The 26471-nt window shown below is 38.2% G+C and overlaps 1 protein-coding gene across 1 annotated transcript; it reads right to left on the bottom strand.

Moving 5' to 3' along the window:
• Positions 1 to 4440: 4440 nt before the first annotated feature.
• LOC104096258 (probable WRKY transcription factor 7) lies at positions 4441 to 6427 on the bottom strand. The gene is made up of 3 exons (XM_009602605.4): positions 5464 to 6427; positions 5198 to 5323; positions 4441 to 5081 (listed from the first exon to the last, which is right to left on the bottom strand). Exons 1-3 carry the CDS (start codon positions 6270 to 6272, stop codon positions 4916 to 4918), a joined length of 1101 nt encoding a protein of 366 aa, XP_009600900.1. The 5' UTR covers positions 6273 to 6427; the 3' UTR covers positions 4441 to 4915.
• Positions 6428 to 26471: the final 20044 nt, after the last annotated feature.

A 26471-nucleotide genomic window follows, 5' to 3' on the forward strand; every position in this document is an offset into this window, starting at 1 on the left:
CCCGGCCTTACGGTGTTTATGTAATCTTAGAGGCCTGTAAACATATGTCATGTATATGAAAGATTGTATGGCCTTTTCGGCCTATGTTCAGTGTACGAGTGATTATTTTAGCCTTATAGGCCCGTATGTCATATGTATAAGTCAGTATTTTAGGTTGGGTCATTTTATGTCAAGTGTTCCCTCATGCTTTATTCTTGTTACCTCATACAGCCCTTCTGGCCCATTTACCCAAGTTGATGTAATGAGAAGGATACATTACGTTAGTACTCGGTTGAGTAAGGCATCGGGTACCCGTCGCGGTCCATCGGTTTGGGTCGTGACAGGGAGATCTCAAAATATGAAAAATAAGCCTAGTACTCAAAACGATCTATCGAGTCGTCACACATAAGCACCGTTGCTGCCTGATGTACCATATATGACCTGTAGTCTTGACTGTACTGGCCTGATAGGATGGCCTCTACCAAAGGAACCCCTACCTCCAGACGAGGCACCACTGAATCCTCCAAAATGACAGGGCCTTTTGTCAAAGGTCGACTCCCTTGCCTGGCCTCTGATGCGCTCGATCCTCCTAGCGATCTCTGCTACCTAAGTAAAAGGAATCTCGATCTCAGACTCTCTGGCAATCTAAAGTCTGATACCATATGTAAGACCCTCTATGAACCTCCATACCTTCTCCCTCTCAGTAGGGATCAGGATAGCTACATGGCGTGACAGATCAACAAATCGAGTCTCATACTGAGTAACGTTCATGCTACCATGCTGAAGGCGCTCTAACTGACTGCGCAACTCCTCTCTCTAAGTGAACGGAATAACCTTCTCCAAGAACAATTGCGAGAACTGAGCCCATGTGAGAGGAGGTGATCACGCTGGCCTTCCCACCTCATACACCTGCCATCACCTCTTGGCGGAACCATGCATCTGAAATACAATGGAATTAACTCTGACTCCACTAGCCCCATGTTGCGCAAAATCTCATGGCAACGGTCAGGGGGTCCTATGAAGGTACACCACTAAAGTGAGGGGGAAACAACTTGGTGCCACCGGAAACACATCGGCCTGAGCCATACTCTCCATGAAGCCAACCATGCAGACTAAGGCATCCTGAAGCACAGGGGTAGCAATGAACCCCTCTAGGACCTGAGCTGGTCCTACTGGCTCAGTCCGAACTGGGATTTCATCATTCTATTCTACCTGACGCTCAACAACACGTGCCGCTGCACGTGCTATAGGCTAAGCTCTACCTCTACCTCTACCCCGGCCCCTACCCGGGTAGTGGCTGCAATTTAGAGCTTCGACTCCTAATCCGCTGCGGATGACGTACGCGTCCTTATCATCTGTGAAAGAATAAGAGAAGAAAGAAATTGAAGTTTCCTAAAGCCTTATAACCTCTAGAAGATACGTACAGACATCTTTGTGCCAATCCTCAAGACTCTACTTTGTTCATGACTCATGAGACCTATGCATCTAGGGCTCTAATACTAACTTAGCACGACCACATGGTTGAGATTTTGGGTCGTGAAATCATTCTCACCATTTTAGCCTATTTAATAATTGGAATTTCAATGATGTTGGATATATTATGCTTACCTACTCGCCAATTGAAATGTGTATTGCCAGAAAAGAGGCAAAAAGGAAGCAAAAGTAAAGGAAGTGGAAGAAAAAAATCATTTCTAGTTTAATCGATTTGAATATTTTACTAGGATTTCCCATGTATTATAGCTAAAGAAGGGACAAAATTATAGTAACTAAGAACAGCAGTAGAAACTAGATCAAAGTACTATTGAGGGGCTTGATGATACGATCGGGGATCGATTTTCAAACTTAGCATGAAATCTCTAATTTCGAGCTCTATGATGAGAAAACTTTTATAACAAAAACTAGTAGTAGCAGCAGTAGCAACTAGATCAAACTAATATCTAATGGTATAGTGAGATGGTTTGGATCGGCCTCCTGATTTAACACGAGATCTTTAATTCGAGCCTTCAGAATATAAAATATTTTGGTAGAGCATTTTACTTCTTTTCGTGAACATATATCAATGGGATTCCGAATCAGTTGAATCGGTAAATTTCAAATACCGGATGGTTTAACAAAAAGATAAGAAACTAGATCAAAGTCATATAATATTCCAAAAAATGTTGCATAGGATCCCAAACACCATCGAAAGGGAAAGCTCTCACGTTTTGACCAGACAAAAAGACAAGAAAAACAAAGACTAGTAGACCAAGTTATCACCTCGGGGAGGCTCATTTCACAAGTCTTCCTTCACAAACCCTAGCTCACATGAGACTCATACACTCCATCTAGAAACAATCTTCTTGTTTAATGAATAACGACGACACTTCAAAAATTGTCAAATGCCCCCACCCCACATTTTTATAATCGTAGAGAAAAGGAAAACCTTTGAAAATATAAATCATTCATATCATAAGAATCCAAAGACTTGGACCAAATATTTAATATACATATATTAAAGGGGAGTGGTTGGCACCCTCGAGGTCATAAAGTAATCAATTGATCATCAACCCCGCTAATTTTCTTTTGACTTTGTTATCCCCTCCACCCAAATCAAGTTCCTCCCTACTTTAATTTTAATAAATTTGTTTCAGGACTAATGAGTAATAATCTTTCCGGTTTATAATAAGTGATTTTTTGATTTTTATTTTTGTTAAAAAAAAGTGATTTTTTCAGATTTCAAGAATAACAACAACAATATCAATAACAACCCAGTATAATCCCACTAGTGGGGTTTGTGGAGGGTAGTGTGTACGCAGACCTTACCCCTACCCTGGGGTAAAGAGGCTGTTTCCGATAGACATTGATCATCAACCCCGCTAATTTTCTTTTGACTTTGTTATCCCCTCCACCCAAATCAAGTTCCTCCCTGCTTTAATTTTAATAAATTTGTTCCAGGACTGATGAGTAATTATCTCTCCGGTTTATAATAAGTGATTTTTTGGTCTTTTTTTTGTTAAAAAAAAGTGATTTTTTCAGATTTCAAGAATAACAACATCAACAACAACCCAGTATAATCCCACTAGTGGGGTGTGGGGAGGGTAGTGTGTACGCAGACCTTACCTCTACCCTGGGGTAGAGAGGCTGTTTCCGATAGACCCTCGACTCCTTCCCTCCAAGAACTCCCCGCCTTACTCTTGGGGTGACTCGAACTCACAACCTCTTGGTTGGAAGTGGAAGGTGTTTACCACTAAAGCAACCCACTTTTGTCAGATTTCAAGAATGAATTAATTATTTTTTTCGTACATTGTATTTAGAGTAAATAGTGTTGGAGTATTTATGTGAAGAGATAGTAAAGACTAATATGGTCAATTTCATTGCTAATTAATGTTAAAAGATAAATTTCTTGATCTGTGTGAAAATGCCAAAAAATCACTTATTGTGAACCGAATGGAGTATTTTACAACAAATAACGGTTAAAGTTTAGTTTGTCAGAAGGTATATAACGTTTTTCTTTAATTATTTGGTATCCGAAGTTTACTAATTTGATTCATCCGAATTTATAAAAAGTAAATCCATTAAAAGGACAATATTTTCGATCGAAAAGTTCTTCATTGCCAAGATTAATTAAAACATGAAACTTTTGATTAAAGATAAAAGAATTCCAACTATCTCACCCCATAAATACCACTTTCAATACGTTCTAATGTACATAATAATTTGATGTAATTCCACCCATTGAGTAACAATTACGATGGGAAGCAAAACACCTTTATTAATATTTGAGTCGCAGCTGGAATGAGTGGACTTCCTCGCATAACCACCCGACGCGTATGTAATATTTGTCCACAACCATATAAAAATACGATAAATGATGTCTTTTCTATAGTAATTAAAATACTTCGACAATGACAAATTACTTCTTAAGTGATAATGTTGCTATATCAAAAGAATAGTACATGTAGCAATTTGATTAATGCATTAATATCAATTTCCCATTAATTAATCATTGCATAGGGAAGCAAAACTCTTTTTAAAAAATTTACTCTCTCCGTTTCAATTTATGTGAACCCATTTGACTGGACACATAATTTAAGTAAAAAGAGAGAAGACTTTTGAACTTGTGGTGTAAAATGAAACACATATATTTTGTGTGGCTATAAATCATTGCATAAAGGTAAATTGTTTCCAAATAAGGAAAGAGGTAATTCTTTTTGGCACAGACTAAAAAGGAAATAGATTCACATAAATTGAAACGAGGGAGTATTTGATTCTTTCGGAGCCTAAACGAGCTAGTGTACTTCCTAAACCACCCACCGCATATAAGTGAACTAAACATTACTCAATACTTTTAGCGTTCATCATATTTGATCCTTACCAAATTCATTGAAGTTACTGTCTAAAAAAGTTCTTTAGTGAAACAAAATCTACTGAAGTTTATTACTATTATTGATTGAATAGTTGGTGACATTTGAAATACAGCAATTGAGAAGAGGAAAGGAGTAAGTACTGTATTATTCCAATTGAAAGAGATGAAAAAAAAAAAAGAATAATCTTTTTAACATGATATGGAAGGGTGTATTAGGAGGGGTTGACAAAATAAAAGAAATTCCCCCACCCCATAAACCAAAAAAATAAAAAGGAAAAATGTAAAACCCCACTACGTGCATGATTCAATGTCCACCAAATCCACAACTTTGAGATATTTGCCTTCTACTTTTCAACGCAAAATCAAAAGTTTTCAACTGCCAATAAACTTGTAGAACAATAATAAAGAAATGGACCCCTCCCCTCAAATGCCAATATCTCCATCTTGTTCTTTTCACTAGAAGTTGACTAAATGAAGCGCTTTTGCATTGATTGTTCTCTGCAGATTTAGATTGTTCACGTCTCTTGGTGGGGCAAAAAGAAAAAAAGAAGTGAGCTGCTAGATTAGTTGAATATCGATGATGAATTAAGATCAAGAAGATTCAAGTACTATAGCAGCTGGTGGTGTCTCTGTAATGGAAAATGGATGATCATGTTCTCCTTCATATGTTACAATCAATACGTTTGGATCATCCAATGCCCTCTCCACATGTTTTCTTGCTGGACATCCTCTTATACTGCTACACTTGTAATATCCCCTGAAATATTTCACCCCGGCCTCACAAACATTAAACCAATATTTATTATTCATATCATGGATTTGAAGTACATTTATTGATTGATTAGTTGATCGATAAGTTTAATAAGTAATTACCTGGGATGAGGAGAACCCTTGATAGGTTTTTGACCATATTTTCTCCAAGAAAAATCATCTGGTGGAATATCAGCCATTTTCATGCTAATTGCAGGGATTCTCACCACTCTTTTGACCTTTGATTTCCTGATAGAAAAAAGAATTTGTCAATAAAACACAAGTCCAATCAAATTCTAATATTTCAAGAATACAAGTGAAAGGGAATATTTTCGGCTATGGCAATTATTGGTCCTAATTAATAATATATCTAGGTCGTTGACTTCTACCTTTTCTTGGGGCAATGGCAACGACCGGAGGACCCACCGGCGCTGCTGCACTTCACGGCCAAATCATCCATGGAACTGCACTTCCGCTTAAACGACGACGTCGAGAGCGGCGGCCGACCGGCGGATGAAACCTGAGAAAGATTCGTTATTTGAAAACCGGACGACGTCATCGAGGACGGCTGCAAACTCTCGGTGTCACCGGTCAACGATGAAATGAAAGAATTCGCCGGCGATGGGGTAGCAAAGTTGATTGTGGTCGTTGATTCTTTCCTCTCCGACGTTGACCCATTTTTCACCAGCTGGTGCTGGTGGTTGTTAAGGGGTAACGGAGGCAAACGCTGAATTGGTGTGGGACAATAGATTTTCGAACCGGCTTGTGGATTTTCGGTTTTTAACTTTTCTTCAACCAGCCGGTTCTGACTGGGCGCCGGTAGACAGAGCAGCTCCGGTTCTTTATCGACTTTCGGTAGAACCGGAGCACTTATAGTGGTGATTGGACCCCTGCGGAACCGGGCATGGCCGGTTCTTGTTCTGCCAAGTAAAGAAATGAACTTTTTGAATCTGTTGACGGCTGTATCAGCTACTGCTAGGTAATCTGGTGAAAAATCTATAGTGGAGTTACTTTTTATAGACGGATCTTGAAAGCTCTGTTTTTGCTTTTGTGAAAGGTTTTGAGATTGAGAGAGCAATCTGATTAATTTCTCAACGCTTTGTAAACCAGCGGCAGCTTCTTGCATGGCGTTTTCTTCGATTTTGGATGTGTAAGTATTGTTGTTTCTATAGCCAGTAGTCATTAAATCTACAGCCATATCTACAATACCATCAACCAGAGAGAAGAAAAGAAGGGGAAAAACCCAATTTAGTAGAGAGAGAGATGAGGTGAAAGGAGGAAAAGAACAAAGCAAAAGATGACTAATAAAGAAATAGAGAGAGAACAGAGGAAATTCAGGAAAGTGTATTATGCCTTCTTTTATTATCTTCTATTTTCAATGCAAATGACTGACTTGTCGTTTCTGACCTTATTGATAAAACCAATGAGAGATCGACACGTACATTTAGGAGAAAACGGAGAAGATGGCATTGACCAAAGGTCTTTAACTCGTTAACGGGTAAAGCGGTGAGAATGGAAGATAGACGACTTTTTGGTGATTGGGGGAGGTACAAAGTCAAATGCTAATAATGAAGCATTGGATGAACGATTAAAAGTTGGGTAAAACGGGTGAGGAAATAAATTGGTACTGGTGTGTGTGAATTAGGTTCGGGCATCATGCCAAATTATGTTGAATCGAGTGTGACTTCATTCAAGTTTGAATAGAGTCCAACCAACATAATTTTCAGGTAGCGTTTCACTGAAATTTTGAATTCTTTAATTTTTTGCACAAGCTGTTTTCAACTAAACATCAACAATAAAGTTTCAGTTGAAAAAAGAATTGATGGCTGGTTGAAAAACAATTTTTACAAAATAATAATAATAATAATAATAATAATAATAATAATAATAATTCCCAAAACTCTTATTCAATTTAGGTATCAAATTAAATTGACTCCGACTAGAATTTTATTATTCCTTTTTTTTTTTTATATGACGGTGGTTGAATGGATACTGAATTTAAGGAAAAAAAAGAAAGAATTTGAGTGAATATCAAAAGTATTTTTAGAATAGGTGTTAAACAAGTTGCGATATTTTTATAGCTATAAGAACATATTATTAGGAGTAAAATTAAAAGTTTATAATTAAAGAGTTTTCAAATATAAAATAGTACCCTCTATTTTACTTTATATGGTAATGTTTAACTAGACATGTCATGAGATCTTTGTGACCATAAAAACATGTAAAAATAAAATATAAAATTTAAAGTTAAATAATTTTCAAATATAAAAATATATTATTTTTTCGAATAGATTTTAAGAAAATAATATTACATAAAATAAAACAAAGAAAGTGTTATTTTTATCACGATTCAAAATTTCACCAAGTCATGATGGTACCTAACCCAAATCGCTAGGTAAGCCAACTAATACATGCTACTACTCAAACCGAACATCGTCAACAAAATAAATAAGAATCCGAAAATTAACTCAACTAATCCCAGGAACTAGTGGTACAAGTCATGAACGACTGGGATTTAAATTACAACATTGGCAAGAAGAAATACATAATCTGTTTGGAAGTTACATAAATAGAAACACAAGTCATATACTACTATGAATAAGATGATAGTAGATGGCTGGAATGATGTAGTCTTCAATGCACGTCCTCAAACTCCGCAGCTGCTTAGCTTCAAACATCTGCACGCAAGGTGCAGAAGTGTAGTATGAGTACAAATAACCCTCCATGTCAAATTAAAACAGATTCCTTACTAATGAAGAGAGTACTGGAGGAAGTCTGGGAATCACCCTAGAGCATAGCCAATCAAGTGGAGGAGAGATGAAAACACTATTGTCTAGAGGAGTATTTCAGGTAGTTCATGTACTGAGGGAGAGCAATAAGTTAGCAGATCATTTAGCTAGCTTGACACTAGAACAACAGGCCTTGGTACAGGTACACTCGTTTGAGGAACTAGACACACAAGGGAGGATGATATTGAACAGTGACAAGCTACAGATATCCTACATTAGGGTAAGAACTACCAAGCCAAACTCCAACTGATGATGCTTTCAAATAAACATAAGTCGATGGGGAGCTTCTTGGTAATAAGGTTGTTGATGAGGATGTATTCTGGAGGTTATGGGAAGGTCTTAGAGGAAGGAGATATCACTGCACTTTCTTCTATTGTGAAGAGAGTAGGAAGATTTTTTTCCACTAACATAGTTTTTTATTTTGCAGATACTATAGAGGGTGCTTGGTTGTATGAGTTGGCAAGCCTATTAGAGTGGTATTAGTATCTTTGATACTCATTCTCTGTAGGTGTAGCCATTATATAAACCAACCCATATACTCACTTAACAAGGCAGGGAGAAGGCTCCACATGAGCCAACCAAACTAGAGCCTTATAGAATTACAGGTTGGTGAAAATTGGAGGTACTACACTAGAAGATGCACATTCCATTGCATCTGTTGCTTCTTGGAGGTCATACAAGTTAATACTAGAAGGCCTCATGATAACACAAGGGTTGTGGACACGCACATTACTGTGCCGTTGCCAATGCTGGACAATCTAAACCATGGGATTTCCCAGCATATTGCGGGACAGTTGAGCACCATTTAGAGGAAATGCCAGTTACATTGTTCATCTATCACACAAGAGGATGATAGTTTTGGCAGGTATGTAATTAGAGAGGACAAATACAAGTGCAAAACTCTGAGGCAAAGTCACAACTACATCACCAATGCCTTGACTTGGAGAGTAACGATGGACTTAATTGCGTGTAATTTAGTTACAAAATTGGCCTTGTCAAACGTGGAGTATTGTTGTAGGTATCACCTGGACCTACCATATATTCAGGATTGCAAAGGTTTATGCCCAGAATCAGACGTGCAGAATTACAAGGTATGCTATACAAGCTTGGAAAGCAATGGTTATACATATTCAATTCCAGGCGTGACTCCTCAAGGAATATGCTCCACAGTTCTTTTTGTACTAACAAAGTTGAGTGTTACACTCAACTTTGATAATAGGATTGATGTACTTTCATATTTCACTCATTTAAATTTTGTGAGACCTCCAGACACTTTGTATTTTGTTAATTTTTATTTTGATTATTATTAATAAAAACATCACTAAGCAATAATAATCAAAAACACCACTAAGCACATAGCTTAGTGGTATATTTTCTTAAAAAAAGAGTACAAACGACCCCATATACTCAATAAGTATTTTTACTAAACTCAGTGAAGTAGTGACGAAGTTTTAAGTCAAAAGATAGTCACTTAACATAGTTTGTGCAGTTCATAAGCAAGAGAAATAACAAGGGAAAAATACAAGTAATAATGAAACGATAAAATGAAAGAAATAATGAGCATATTTCACAAACATAGACACCAAACCTTTCTCAGTATGTAAAGTCCGTAAAGAAGAAACAATATCCGTGAAACAATATAAGCCTCATCTGCAAATACGCATAATAAAAGGGGCATGTTCAAGATATCAAATCAAATGGCACGGCAACACCCTTCATGCATTTTATCTTATCATCACCAAGCACATGTATATATGTCAAATCAAATAATGCGACAACATCTTTCGTGTATTTATCTTATCCTCACTAAGAATGGAAACACCCTTCATGCAATACCATTCTTCCCTTCGTGCAATACCACTCTTTCTCACCAAGCATATGTATAATGTCACGACCCAAAACCACCAACCGGTCGTGATGACGCATAACTCACTTGATATACAAGCCAAACATAACAAAAGCGAAACATAAACATAATTATCGAAATGTTACACCCCATGTTTTCTTACGACGTACATAAGAGTACGTCATAAGTCAATTGGTGTAAGCTCAGAAATGAGATCATCTTTGAAAGTACATAAAGTAAGTTAATCATGTTACCTTGGAGTTTACAAATATTTAACATCATGAATAACAAGTACCAAGAGGGTTGGAAGGCTTAAAAGCTAAACGAATTGAAGAAAATAAGTTTTGCCAAAAGTCGACAAGTTGGGAATATTATAACATGTACTTCTGGGGTGAGACTAGGGTTCTTAACATGATAAGAAGGTTATGTTATGAGTTATTTTATTCGTATGATAGTCGTGTGTTATATTTTAAAGTCAAGCTAGTTGTGGAATAAAAGTTGGCAAAGGTCATCACAAGTCACATTCATAATGTGCTGAAAATTAGGTCAAATATAGATGAGATTTTCTCCCAATATACTTGGAATTATGGGATGATTCACCAACCAAAGTGAATTTCTACGAGTCTAGTTTTTAACACACTAAACCGTTCATCGATACGACATCAAAGTAGAGAGATATTCGTGTTTTTCCGAGACTGGGTAAGCAACTCTCATTGGGACCCACTTAAGCAGTGGATAATTCTCCAACCTTTAAAGATAGGGTAAAGGCTCATTTGGTTTCATTTTTCAACTTAAACAGACCCTATACTGTCCGAAAACACTCTCAAAGCAGCCTCGATGATGCTAGAGTGAAAACCAAAGATAAGAACATGAATCAACCGCTAGAAATCCCATCGTGCTAGTGAGTTTCTTATTTTTCTTGTGATTGCTAATTTTGGTGTGGTTATAGCCCGTGTGGGGGGGGAGGGGGTTGTTTTAAGTGGTATATGTTCTAAAAAATACTCTCCCGAGGGTTTCATATAAACCCTAAGTGATTTCAAGTATTTCAAAGCGATTCTAGTGCCAGAAATCTGAAGTGCTTGCTAGTTTCTCTTTTTTGTTCTTGTGGCTGCATTGGAAGGATACTTTGTGGTGAAGTAATCTAAAATTCGAGTTGTTCTATCTATTTGAAGGTAAGTAATATCTAACTCTATATGTATTTGAGTTTATCCAAGTTACAGATAAGTCGTTGAAGCTAGAACTTGTGAGATCGATCGAAAGGCTTGTTAGTAATGTTGTTGATTATTGGACTGTTTGGGAGGTGTTTGTAAGGCCCCGTAAAATCTTTTCCTAAAAGCCGGGGTTCTGTGATACCGGGGCAGGCATATAGGTTAATAATAGTAGAAATTCTTCGCGGCGAGCTTGCGAGCCGCAGTTCGGACTTTTTGGATTGAACAGTGCCTGGGACCCGTTCTGCGGCCACAGAACCACTCTGCAGACCGCAGAATGGTCGCAGAGCGAGGCAGTTTTCTGCGGCATTTTTGATGTTAATTTCGCTACTAATTATGTGACCGCATAACCGTTTGGCGGGCCGCACTTTGGTCGCATAGTCATCCTTAGACTTTTATGGAGGGAAGTTCTACGGCGCATTATGCGACCGCAGAACAGGTCTGTGGGCCACATAATGGCCGCAGAGTGAAGCAGGCCAGCCCAGTTCCCAGAGCCACCTTTCGCGGTCATTTTGCGTACCGCATAATCATTATGCGGTCACATATGCAGTGGCAGAACCTGTTCCGGAGCTTCATTTTTGGGGTTTTTAAACCTGATCCTATTTCGTTAAAACATGTACCATAGCTCATTTTGAGCACATTTCTGATATTCTAGAGTGAGAGAGAGAGTTCTTAGAGTGAGGGAGCAACCTTCAACCTATTATCCATCAATTCTTTCTCAACCATTGAGGATTAACAAAGGAAGTCTTCACCCTAAAGGTAAGAATCTATGTTCTAGCTCTCAATTTGGAAATTTTACAAAAATGGGTTAAATAGAGAGACAAATATTGGGTGAGGGGATTGTTGTCTTGCATGCATGTATCCTTGAAGTATGTAGGAAGGTTATGAGATAAAAATGGTAGAGAATGGGTTAAGGAATGGTGGAATCTTCCACAAAAAGGGCCTTAAAACATTGATGCACACCTAGTATTTGATAATATGCTCAAATGAGCTAAAACCATGACCATCTTCCTAATTTTGGTTCAACTTGTTATATTTCTAAAATAGATTAAAGTTGCTAAGAATTCCGGATCATTTTAGAGTTTGAGAAGCTCAATTGAGGTATGTTGGCTAAACCCTCTTCTTCTTAGAATCGAATCCCCCAATGTTCATGTAATTGGATTAGGTCCTTGATCATTATTGAATTGGCTATTCCTAATGTGGTTGTGTTGAAGGATGTATGTTCAATATTTATTCTAAATGGTTTATCATGTCTTCTTGCTATTTGAGGATGTGTTCAAAATGTGGAATATGTGTTAGAAATGTTAAGACTTCATGTCAAGATCGAAATAAAGGTTGTTATGCCAAATTGTATGAAAAGCCTCTATGTGCCTAAGATTTTCCAAATTGCTCATATGTGAATTTAATGTCTTGAATGGGAGACCCTATTATTGTTGATAATGATATTTGAATGTGAAAAAGGGAACTGGAACTATGAAATACGGCCAAGTGCCAAGAATGACTTTGTAATCGTGATCACTAGTGCCAATGAATCGAATGAATATGAAAGAAGTATGATGTTAGATGATTAACTGAAAAAGGTAACATCTTGGGTGAGACGACCTAGCCGATCGGGCCATGATCGGATGCCATGCCGCACACATGGTGGTAACTGTGCTAGAAATTATGATGAAATTGTGGTTATGGTTGATGTCTCAAATAAGACAACCTAGCTGATCGGGTCGTGATCGGACTTCGTGTAAGAACACGGTGGTATTGTGAATTATGGTACATCGGCACTAAAAATCACCCAATCTAATAACATGGAAATCGACTTGAGAACTTATGTGATCCTTATTTGATGTTTTAGTATTGTTTGAAGTTCTTATTGAACACATGACTCTTTCCCCCTTGTATTATTATCCATTCTATTGAGATGGTATTTAGTTTTACATACTAGTACTATTCGACAGTGCTAACGTCCCTTTTGCCGGGGGTGCTGCATCTTTAAATGGATGCAGGTGGTTCCATAGCAGGCAGTGTTGATCAACAATAGTAGTACACTTTCCTCCTAGCAGACTTGGTGAGCCCCACTTCATTTCGGGTGTCACACCCTAAAACCGAGGAGCGCGACCGGCGCTCAACCGAGTGAACCCGACCGAGCAAGCCTATTAGATTTCCTTCTACCCAAACTCATTCATGAATGAAGAGAATATATATATCTTCATAAATCAAACAATAAAGTGATCATGTCTGCAATATCAATTTCTTACCATTAGTTACTTCATTTAAAGTCTCAATTTCACACACTTTTTCATAATCTGAAGTGGAAATAATAATTCAAACACAACACAACGAGTTTGACTCCCCCCAGTACCAACATACAACCCACACTATGTCTACGGAGCTTCTATAGATAAAGAAGAGTACAATGATAATGCCGACAACAAGGCCCCGACTATACCTCAAATAGAATACACAAAGTACAAAAGATACATGACCCCGGGATGAAGTGGGGCTCACCAAGTCAGCTGGGAAGAAGGTGTACTGCTATCACTGATCAATATCTCCTGCTGTGGAACCACTTGCATCCATTTAAAGATGCAGCTCCCCCAGCAAAAGGGACGTTAGTACTGTCAAATAACACTAGTATGTATAAATAAACACCCTCTCAATAGAACAAATAATATTACAAGGAGGAATAATCATAAAATCAATGAAGGTCTCAAACAATACCAAAGCATCAAGTTTCACGTAAATTCCCATATTTTCAGATTGGTGACTCTTAGAACCGATATATCATTATTCACAATACCATTATTCACAATACCAATACCACTGTACTCTTAGCACGGATTCCGATCACGACCCGATCGGCTAGGCTATCTCTTTAGAGACATCAACCACAATCACTCTCAATATCAATACCTTCATACCTTTAGCACGGAGTTCGATCACGACCCGATCGGCTAGTCTATCTCATTAGAGACATCAACCACAACCACAAATTCAATTATAATTTCCAGTACAATCACCACCATGTGTGCGGCATGGTGTCCGATCACGACCCAATCAGCTAGGCTATCTTATTCGAGACATCAACCTTTTTACATCAATCATCGCATTTACATCAATCATCGCATTTCATACTTCTTTCACATCTTTTCATTTCATTGGCACTAGTGGCCATAATTATAAAATCATTCTTGGCGTGTTGGCCATATTTAGTATTTCATGCTCACCTTTTCACTTTCAAACATCAACATCATTGTCACCAACAACAATAATTCAAATCAAGGTGTGTAGTACACATGTGAGCAATTAAGAGTCTAAGGCACATAGAGATATTTCACAAAATTTGGCATAATAGCCTTTGTTTGAACTTGACTTGAAGTCGAAACATTATTAATGCACAGACCATGCTTGAACACATCCTCAATTGATAATATAATATGAATAAAGCATTTAGGATACTTATTGAACATATATCTTTCAACACAAACTTACTCGGAATAGCCAGTTTTTATAATGGACCACTCGGGTCTTACATAAATTACATGAATATCATGGGATTCAATTCTAAGAGAAGAGTTTAGCTAACATACCTCAATCGAGCTTCCTTAAACTCTAAAATATTCCGAAATTCTTAGCAGCTTCTATCTATTGTAGAAATATAACAAATTGAACCAAAATTAGGAAGATGCTCATGGTTCTAGCTCATTTGAGCATTTTATCAAACACTAGGTGTGCATTAAGGTTTAAAGGTCCTTTTATGGAGGATTCCATCATCCCACAACCCAATCTTTACCATTTTTAGCTCAACAATCTTCCTACACCCTTTGATAACACATGCATGTAAAATAAACAACTCTCATGCCCAAATATTATCTTGCTAATTACCCATTTCTAAACAAAATTCGAAATTGAGGGTTAGGGTGTAGAATCTTACCTTTAGGATGAAGACCTAGTGAGTTTCCCTTCTTAATCTTCCAATATTTGAGCAAGAATTGAAGAACAATTATTGAGGAACATCTTCTCACTCTAGGGCACTCTCTCTCACTCTAAAATGTTAAATTTTAGCTCAACAATGGACCAAAGCATATATTTAATGAAGTAGGGTCAGGTTTTAAAAACCCAAAAATGGAGCTGTGGAACAAGGTCTGCGATTGCATAATCGATCGCATATCGGTTGCATAATTAGTGTCCAAAACCGGCAAAAATCTGTCTGTGTCTGCGGTCACTATGCGGCCCGCAGACCTGTTCTGCGGTCACATTGTCGACCCCAGAATGGCATCCAAACTGACCCTCTCCTGCCTCACTTCTGCGGCCATTATGCGGCCCGCAGAGTGATTCTGCGGTCGCATAATGGACCGTAGAAATGCCTTTTGCTGCCAAAAAATGTTTCCTTTACTTTCCAGTGCATTGTTCAACACGTAAGCCTAGTTCGACACCATGAAATATTATTTTTCCTTTGCAAAATTTTATAGGGCCTTACATTCTCCCCCACTTAGGATCATTTGTCCTCGAATGAGGGTCAAAATCTGTTATTAGCATCTTATGCAACTCCGTTTTCATACCACACACCAGCAGCCCCAAATTTGAGTAACTCCCTAAATTTACAAAAATTTCGCTAGAGTTTCCCTTGTAACTAGGCCTATCCACCTGTCAGAGAGCCCTAGAAACACATTCTTAAAACATATACATAATCCAACAATGTAACATAACACAAAACAACACCAACTATGGCCTCACAAACAATTATATTACCAGAACGGAACAACCTTAACATCAAATGTACAAATCATACATAATTCATAGAAAGTATCTCTTAGCATTTTCATAAGGCACAACTCATAAATGCATGGTTATTCAAACAAATAAGGATACATTTTCTTCATTTCTTCCTCGGCCTCCCAAGTAGCCTCTTCAACCTGTTGGTTTCGCCATAGCATTTTCACGGATGCAATTTCTTTGTTTCTTAACTTTCGGACTTGCCGATCAATAATGGAAACTGGAATCTCTTCGTAAGTCAATTCTTCATTAACCTCAATAGTCTCAACCTAACAATGACTGTCGGGTCTCCAACTACTTTCTTTAACATAGACACATGAAATACTGGGTGCACTAATGACATTTCAGGTGGTAGCTCAAGATTGTATGCCACCTCACCGATCCTCTGAATGATTCTGTACGGTCCGACATACCTCGGACTCAATTTCCCTTTCTTACCGAATCGCATTACGCCTTTCATGGGGGAAGCTTTCACGAATACCCAATCACCTTCTTTGAACTCCAAATCCCTACGACGAACATCTGAATGGGATTTCTGATGTCTCTGAGTAGTCTTCAACCACTCCTTAATGATATTAACTTTTTCCATAGCCTGATGCACGAGGTCTGGCCTTATCAACTCTGCTTCCCCAATTTTGAACCACCCAATGGGAGATCTATATCTCTTACCATATAAATCCTTAAACGGTGCCATATGAATGCTAGCATAATAGCTATTGTTGTATGCAAATTCTATGAGTGGTAAATGATCATCCCAGCTACCTTTGAAGTCTAGAACACAAGCGCGCAACATATCCTCAAGCGTCTGAATAGTCCGCTCTGCCTGTCCATCAGTTTGCGGGTGAAAGGCTGTACTAAGATTCACCTGAGTACCCAGACCTTGCTGAAACGTTTTCCAAAATTTCGCGGTGAATTGTGCTCCCCGATCAGAAATGATGGAAACTGGAGTGCCATGCAACCTGACTATTTATTTGATATACAATTGAGCATACTGTTCCGCTGTGTCGGTAGCCTTAACAAGCAAAAAGTGTTCTAATTTTGTGAGTCGATCCACAATCACCCAAATTGAAGAACAATTATTGAGGAACACCTTCTCACTCTAGGGCACTTTCTCTCACTCTAAAATGTCAGATTTTAGCTCAATAGTGGCCCAAAGCGTGTATTTAACGAAGTAGGGTCGGGTTTTAAAAATCCAAAAATGGAGCTCCGGAACAAGGTATGCGATCACATAATTGGTATGCGGACCGCATATCGGTCGCATAATTGGTGTCCAAAACCGGCAAACATCTGTCTGTATCTGCGGTCACTATGCGGCCCACAGACCTGTTTTGCGGTCGCATAAGGAACCGCAGAACAGTTCTGCGGTCGCATAGTCGATCGCAGAATGGCATCCAAACTGACCCTCTCCTGCCTCACTTCTGCGGCCATTATGCGGCCCGCAGAGTGATTCTACGGTCGCATAATGGACCGCAGAAATGCATTTCGCTGCCAAAACTTTTTTCTTTACTTCCAAGTGCATTGTTCAACCCAAAAAGTCTGAGCCACGGTGAGCAAGATCGCCGTGAAGAATTTCTACAATCCTCAAACACGTAACCCTAGTCCGGTACCATGAAACATTATTTTTCCTTTGCAAAATTTTATGGGACCTTACACCGGGGTCATGTATCTTTTGTACATTATGTTATCACGTTGTGAGGTATAGCCGGGGCCTTGTTACCGGCACTATCATTGTACTCCTTTGTATCTTTTAGAGGCTCTGTAGACACTATGTGGGTTGTGCATGGGTACTGGGGAAGTTAAACTCGTTATGTTGTGTTTGAATTGCTATTTCCACTTCAGATTATAAAAAATGTATGTGAAATTGAGACTTTAAAATGAAGTAACTAATGGAAAGTAATTGGTATTGCAGACATGATCACTTTAGTGTTTGATTAACGAATATATATATTCTCTTTATTCATGAATGAGTTTGGGTAGAAGGAAATCTAATAGGCTTGCTCGGCCGGGTTCACTCGGTTGAGTGCCGGTCGCGCTCCTCGGTTTTTGGGGAGTGACAAACTTGGTATTAGAGCCTAATTATCATATGCACTCCATAAGAAAGTGGCACCTATCGTGACTAATGAACGGGAAGAAAAGTCAAAAGTAATATTTGTGATCATATGAGTTGCACAAATTTCCAGCATGCGTGGGAACTAAGATAAGCCAAGTATTCATGCGAAAAGTGGCACAAAGACCAAGAAAAGTAATTACTTACATTTAAAGAAAGCTGAGAAGCCACGAAAGGAATTATTCAATCAATGACCCAGAGTTATTTACGTTATGAACGCACTTAAGATTTTGGAGTATTATCCATGCAGCATATATGTTGACATTCATACAACTATAGGAGACTCTGCTATAAGTTAAAAGAAAGAATTGAGTCCATGTCACAGGTAAAGGATTGAATTGTTAGAAGATTAAATCATGGATGTTCCATAGCATCCATGAAAGGCTAAAGTAATAACTAATACCCTGACCCGTAGATCGGACGATAGCTTAAGACTACTCAAAGGATGAGAGCGAAGAGGAAACTAAAGAATTATATCCCCTAAGTAAATCATGAGTTTGATTATTACATCTAGATAATTATAGAAATCGTGATTCAGAACAATGTAGAATTACTCTTAATATCAGAGGTACAAGAGAGATATTACAACGTCCATATTCTATAATGGCTCTACGATAAAGCCAATTAGAAGAGTACCAACCTCATAAGAAGTCAGAATGAAGCTCCCGCCTGATTGTGTATGCACCAAAGGTGCAAGTATTATAGTAGAGCTTCAAGGTGTGGATGTGTATTCCACATATGTGGAAGGGAGATTGTGAAAGAGACAGAAGATACGATGCGGGATATAAAGGCAAGTAAGATAAACACAAATAAAGTACGAGATACTCAAGTGTTGAAGGTTATGAGTAGTCCAGACTTCAGATAGAGGACTAGAAGCACCGTGATTCCGTATCCAAAAATGATAATGGTGTCGTCAGTAGCATATCTTCCAGCCTATAGTTTTCAGGTACTGAGAGGTCTTGTTAAGCGAGTAAAGAAGAGTTAGAGATGACGTGACATCTCACTTAAGGTTCTAGAATAACATAAAGAAAACTATGATGCTAGCAAGTTAGGAAGTCGCAAGCTAAAGTATGGTAGAGCAACAAGGTTTTAGGTAAACATGAGTAAGGATAAGGAAAGGTTAGTGAGAAGGTGAAAAGAATAGGTAAGGCCTCAGGATTAAGCCCATCAAAATAAGAGAGCTGATGGTTTCTGTAAGTTATAGAAAGCTCTGTATAGCCTGAATGAACTCAGAGGAGTTTAAGACTAGGAGCATTTAAAAGAGATGGGATGCCGCCTTGGTAGTAGAATAAGGGTGTAATTGTGATAAATGATAAGAGGATGACATTTAGGCCTTTGATTGATAATGATTCAAAGAGAAGGTATTTCATGATTTGCACGGGATTAGAATACCCCTATAAGATGAATCATGTTGGGATTCTATAAAATACAGTTATGAAGTATAGTAACGTCCCTAGGTAGATCATGCAAATAACTTCATATGTTCCTCGATGAGACGTGAGCCCTAGTGACAATGTATTACATAAGGGGATTCAAGTTGTCAGTGGTAGATTATAGATCAACATTAGAGTGAATTAACAATAGATGGATAAAAGTTCCAAGGTATGAGATGAGATTAGGCTGTTATTCGTAAGATGAACAATAATGAGGAAGCATTAAAGAACTTAGATTTATACATATAGGATAAGCAGCGAGAGAGTAACCTGGAGTTGGGTAGCAGACATCGGTAATAATAAAACCGAAGTAAGTGTTATAATATAGTAAAGCCATAAGAATGGATAACCGAGGCTACGAAATAAAATGTAGTAATAGTCGTAAGTTCGACAAAGTACAAGGCGAAGAACTTTAGTATACCTATAGATGCCTGGAGGTACAGCTTGCTATAGTTATGTATATATTCACAAAGAGAGGCCTAGAGATTGGATAAAAGCTGGAGGAAATAGGAGAGAAGAGTCGCATCGGCGCGCTTACAAGGACACAGTGGTACAGGCTACATGACAGAAGGTAGCAATAGTTACGAGATTGGAAGAATTCTGACCACATGCCGTGGTGTGAGAAAGAGGCCTAAAGGCGGCAATGCCCTTGCCTTTGGATTTAATCACAAAATAATTGCCTAGATGGCAAGGACAATATTAAGGTATTCATAAGAGCTATAAGTTATGATACTGATAAGCTCATCAGTCAACATTCGAGGACGAATGTTCCAAAGGGGGGAATGATGTTACACCCCATATTTTCGTACGTAAGAGTACATCGTAAGTCAATTGATGTAAGTTCATAAATAAGATAATCTTTAAAAGTACATAAAGTAATTTAATCATGATAACTTGGAGTTTACAAATATTTAAGATCATGAACAACAAGTACCAATAGGGTTGGAAGGCTTAGTAGCTAAACAAATTGAAGAAAAATGCTTCGTCAAAAATTGACAAGTTGGGAATGTTATAACATATACTTTTGGGGTGACACTAGGGTGCTTAACATGATAAGGAGATTATGTTATGATTCATTTTAATCGTATGCTAGTCGTGTGTTATGTTTTGAAGTGAAGCGAGTTGTGGAACAAAAGTTGGCAAAAGTCATCACAAGTCACATTCATCATGTACTGAATATTGGGTCAAATGTAGCTGAGCCTTTCTCCCCATATACTTGGAATTACGATATGATACACCTACAAAATTAAATATCTACGAGTCTAGGTTTTAACCCATTAAACCGTTCATCGATACGCCATCCGAGTAGAGAGGTATTCGCGTTTTTGTGAGACTGCGCAAGCAGCTCCCATTAGGACCCACTTAGGCGGTGGTTGATCTTCAACCTTTAAAGATCGGGGCAAGGCTCATTTGAGTTTTTTTTAACCAAACCAGACCCTATACTCTCTCAAAACACTCTCAAAGCAGTCACCATGGCTCTAGAGTGAAAACCAAAGATAAGAACATGAATCAAGCACTAGAAATCCCGTCGTGCTAGTGAGTTTCTTGTTTTTCTTGTGGTTGCTGATTTTGGTGTGGTTCCAGCTCGTGAGGGGGGTTGTTTTAAGTTGTATATGTTCTGAAAAATACTCTCTTGAGGGTTTCATATCAATCTTAAGTGATTTTAAGTATTTCAAAGCGATTCTAGTGTCGAGAAACCCGAAGTGCTTGCTAGTTTCTCTTACTTGTTCTTGTGGCTGCATTGGAAGGATACTTTGTGGTGAAGTAATTTCAAATTCGAGTTGTTCCATCTGTTTGAAGGTAAGGAACCTCATACTCTATATGTATTTGAGTTTATCCATGTTACGGCTAAGTCGTTGAAGCTAGAACTTGTGAGATATCGATTGAAACACTTATGAGTAATGTTGTTGATTGTTGGATTGTTTGGGAGGTGTTCTTGCAGACTTTTACGGTTGGAAAATTTATGGAATAACCTGACTATATTGTGTTGCTATTATCAACATTTCCCAGAATATAAATAAGAGGGAAAGGGTTAAAAATATAGTGTTATTAGACATGAACCGAGCTTGCCGCTCGACGTGTTATTGTGCTGGTTGTGTTCCATATAGCTACTGGTTGTTGTTTGGGTTGTTGCTGCAATATAGGACGTGGTAAATGTAACATAATCAGGGGATATGCTGCCCACTTTAATATAGAATGAGCTTGCCATTCGTTGTACATTAGTTATACTTTTTGTAGCTTAATGATAGCATCATTATCGTGGTTGTAGATTAAGGTGCGACCAATTGAGTTCGCCGTGGTTATTGCGCAGATTGGTACAAATATGTTTATGCTAAATCTTTACTTCATTTTGGCATGATCCCGTAACTACACGCGCTAGATAACGAGACATAATTAGAAGTTCGTATTCCTAAATTTATGTACATTATCCTAGTCTCATAAGTTACATAATTTTCCCTTATCAGGACCTTATATTCAATTAAGTATTGTCTTCTTTCAGTCAAGAGTGCAAAGCGTCTATATATATATATATATATATATATATATATATATATATACACACAATATTATAGTATTTTTACCACCACTGAGCTATGATCGGTCGGTAGGCCCCTATTGGGCACCTTTGATCAGATTGTAAGTTATATACCGAGCCTAGTATAACCGAGCACCTATGAGAGAGCCAAGAATGGCCGAGATAAAGAGCCTAGTATGGCCGAGTGCCTATGAGCGAGCCTACTATGGTAGAGCAGTTAGACGTACCGAGTCTTATAGGGCCGGACAACTATTTTACTATCACAACCCAAATCAGAGGGACGCGAGGGGCACCCAATGCCTTACTCAACCAAGTACCCACATAATATATATTTCTTATCATAGCATCATGCATAAATGGGCCGAAAAGTCAAACATGAGATAACCAGAATACAATAAAAGGAAATAATCGACATAGGACGACCTAACATGATATACAAACTTATCCATGTGACATACGAGCCTATAAGGTGGACATGGCCATTTGTACACTCAAAACATATGCCGACAAGGACTTACCGGCATCCATATATATGACATCTGTCTACAAGCCTCTAAGAGTACATAAATGTCATAAAGGTCAGGACAGGGCCCCGCCATATCAATCAATTCATGTCCAAGGCATACTGACTAAATAGGCAACTCCGGAGCAAGTGGAGTGCACCAATACCTTCCGTTGAGCTGATAACCTACTAGGAGGACCGTAAACCTATCTATCGGGACCTACGAGCATGAAACACAACGTCCCCAGGTAAAAGGGACATTAGTACGAATAAAGTACCGAGTATGTAAGGCCGGAAAGATAAATAAGAACAATAATGTAAAGAGAGATAGAAAAGATACAACTTGTAACATTTGAGTACCTTTTAGGGCTACTGACATGAAATGCATGATACATATGTATACATAGGCTTTTAAAAATATTCGCCTCTATGGGCATCATCATCATCATATCGTACCCGACCGTAATAGGCTCAGTAAAAATGTACCCCCTATCATCAGGCTCAATAGAATCGTACCCGGCCGTGTGGAGCTCGGTAAAACCCAACTGATTAGTGGTTGCACAGTAGGTGTCGTACCCGACCGACTATAGCGCGGCTCGGTCGAGTAAAATAGACATATATATATATATATAATGCATGCTGGACTCATGTAATCACGTTCTAAACTTTTCAAAGTGATGTAGGGTCATTGCACCTTCGATTAATGTTCTGGACATCCATACCATCAATATGGACCTCAATAGGATTCAAGGATCATACATACATGCTTATAATAACTTTGTAATGAAAGAACAACATGGACAGTCTTAGTTGCTAGGAATAGATCCGTTATGAAATAGCGTATTGTTTACGTTCATTTCACTTTAAATCATGCCAAAATAAAGAAGGAAGTTTCTTAACATACCTGTATGATCTATTCCTTATTCCTCAACCAAGCTCAACACAACTTCTTGCGTCTATAACAAGTGAAATGATATTTTTGTCAACATATAATGTCGTACCATCGTATTTGGCTAGTCGTATAGCTTACGGAAAATTGGCAGAAACTAGTCTATTTTTACTATATCCCAAAGACCACTAAGGGTCATCAATATCCCAACAACAACAACAATTACCAACAATAGCAACAACAACAATATAATCCAATATGAGCTTCTCCGATTATCTTAACAATCATATTGAGCGGCAAGCTCATTTTTACTAATAACAAAACATAAATTGAATCCAACTCTTATTCCATAAATTGGTTCACAACCTTTAGAACATCATACTTATATGTACTATATGATTCCTAGTTTAAAATATCCATAAAATGACTTCCAAAACAGCCCCATACGCCTAACACCCTAACTTTTATCGTCAATCACTTGTGTTTCATATTTTCTTTAATAAACTTAGTTAACACCTAGAAAAGCTTAACAATAGAAGCCACAACATTATCAAATTATTTCACATAATTTCCAGCCACCACAAACCATATATGTGGCCAAAACACAGTCCAACCAAAAAGATAACCACGTCCCATGTTCTTTCAAGTGCTATCGTATGGTGTTTCACTCAAACAACACAACCAACACAAGATTAACCTTTGGAACAATCAATAAGGTGTTATACTTACTTTGTAAAGAATCTACAACTCGAAACCCCATCTCAACTTAGCTCAGAATAGCCCTCAATCACATCACAACATCATAGAAGCATTCTCTTGTAGTCTTTAAAGCTTTTGGTGATGATTTGAGTTGATTTCCCTTACGTTTTATTCTTGGGATCTAGAGATATGTTAGAGAGGGGTTTGGAGAGATTTTGAACGAAATTTGGGTGAGAAATTACCCGAAATGAGGCCGAAACATCTTTTAAAAGAAGTAAGGTCCGTGGTTGTCTCAAGTGGGTCCCAACAGGAGCTGCTTGCGCAGTCTTGCAAAAACGCAAATATCTCTCTACTCCGATGTCGTATCGACAAACGATGTATTGAGTTGGAAAGTAGACTCATGGATCTTCAATTTGGTGGATAGATCACCCTGTAAATCCAAGTATATTGAGAGAAAAGCTCAGTAACATTAGACCTAAAGTTTCAATAAATTAGTGAACGTAACTTGCGATAACTTTTGTCAACTTTTGTTTCATAACTCGCTTGGCTTCATAAAAAACACATGACTAAAATATCTCATAAAATTACCTTCTTATCGTCTTAAGCACAATATTCTCACCCCACAAGTACGGGTTATAACATTTCGAACTTGCCAACTTTTGATGAAACTTATTTTCTTCGATTCAATTAGCTTCTTAACCTTCCAAGCCTCACGATACTCCTTCAAACTTGTTTTAACCCATCATTATGTTTGTAAAGGTCCTTTAATTCTCTGACTCATATTGATTCACCTAAGATGAATTCAAACTTGAAAGTACGGGTGTAACATTTACTTACTATATTGATATAGTTGAGTCAGTATCAGCAAGTAAGCATACCTTCAAATCATATTTGACTCTTAGTTAATTTCAGTTATTATATTATTATTTCAGTTTCAGCTTTAAGTTATTCTATTGCCTTACATACTCAGTACATTATTTCGTACTGACGTCCCTTTTGCCGGGGACGCTGCATTTCATGCCTGAAGGTCCTGATAGACAGCTAGATAGACCTTCCCAGTAGACAGAGTCAAACATCAGCTTGTTTGGTAAGCTCCACTTCCTCGAAGTTACCAGGTCTAGACTTTGGAGTCCATTTTATATATACAAGTGTGATGGATAGGTAGAGGCCCTGTCCCAACCATGATACAGTGCAGTTATCTCGAGAGGCTTTAGACGAGTCCTGCGTATTTTGTATGTTAGTATTGTGGCCTTGCCAGCCCTGTGTACATGTTTAGTTTGGTATTGGTGGTTGTAGACATTCATGACGGCCTCGTCATCCTGCACAGTTTTGTATATGAGCTTTTGGTTATGTTCACCCTCAGATGAGGGAAACATTATTTTATGATAATTCAGAATATGACCCCATCGACCTCGATTGGTATTGCCAGCTTGCAGGTAGGCCTCGTCGGCCTAAGTTGAGGGGTACCCCTCCACAGTTCACAGTGACAGAGTGGTATGCTAGGGCCGAGTATGGCATCGGGTGCCGGCCACACCTCCCCAGGTTTGAGGTGTGACACGAAGATAATATAAATTCAAAGTCAACTAACATAAATAACTGCGTTAATACATAAAATCCCCCAGATCAAGTAATACAGAGTTATGAGCTCTAAAATAGAAGTACAAGTCTGGAATACAAAATGGAAGTACTTTTTGAATGAAAACAATGGTACTGGAATGAAAAGAGACGCCAAAGACTGCAGTCGAAATACAACACTACCTCGTCTCTTTGCAACTCTCAGCAACAATCACAGCGGCTCTCGGCTCGATCCAACACCTGGATCTACATAACAGAATATAGTATGAGTACAATCGACCCCATGTACTCAGCAAGTATTATAACTAACCTCAACACGGTAATATAGTCAAGAATTATTAATAATACATGCTAATAACCTGCCCAGTTCATAATTTTCACAAGTACACAACAATATCATCGAATCATAAAAACATAGATAAGGCCACCTTGGTGCACAAGAGATAATGTGACATACTCCGTTTCAGTTAATAATCAAACATACAGAGAAGATATGCATAACAATTCATGTATACATTCCTGATCTAGCATATAGAAAAGATATGCGAATAAAACATGTATACATCCAAGTAAATTGCAAGTAGAGGAGAAATGAAATAACCAAACCAAACATTGATCAATTTTCCTCATAATGTGTGTACACCATCAAGAGAGAAGCATGAGAGCGTGACCCTAGGGTGATGGATCCTTATCCACATGCTGCACGGACAACTCTTGTGCCATATATAACAACCACACGGATACCTCATGTGCTATCATAACTCAGATCCGCACGGACCACTCATGTGCTATCAATCCAGTGCATATCACATAGAAAGCATATACAAGAATACATGTACATGATCAACAAATATCAAATTGTGTACTCATGGACTGATAGAAGTGACATGCTAACGTGTAGGCATGTGCGAAGTGTACTACCATAGTTCAAATTAGGCGACTACGCCATAAGAATATCAATTAACATGTTTGAATAGGAGATCAACTAACAAATATACTATAACATGATTCAATTAGCTCACAAAGGGGGTACAACATAAGAA

This window comes from Nicotiana tomentosiformis, chromosome 11, assembly GCF_000390325.3.
Source record: "Nicotiana tomentosiformis chromosome 11, ASM39032v3, whole genome shotgun sequence".
In the NCBI taxonomy this organism is placed as follows: Eukaryota; Viridiplantae; Streptophyta; class Magnoliopsida; order Solanales; family Solanaceae; genus Nicotiana; species Nicotiana tomentosiformis.

Coding starts and splice junctions, on each gene's coding strand:
- LOC104096258 (XM_009602605.4), bottom strand. CDS start 6,272: ATGGCTGTAGATTTAATGACTACTGGCTATAGAAACAACAATACTTAC. Junction 5,324..5,463: donor TGCCATTGCCCCAAGAAAAG/GTAGAAGTCAAC, acceptor TTTTTCTATCAG/GAAATCAAAGGTCAAAAGAG. Junction 5,082..5,197: donor AAGGGTTCTCCTCATCCCAG/GTAATTACTTAT, acceptor GAAATATTTCAG/GGGATATTACAAGTGTAGCA.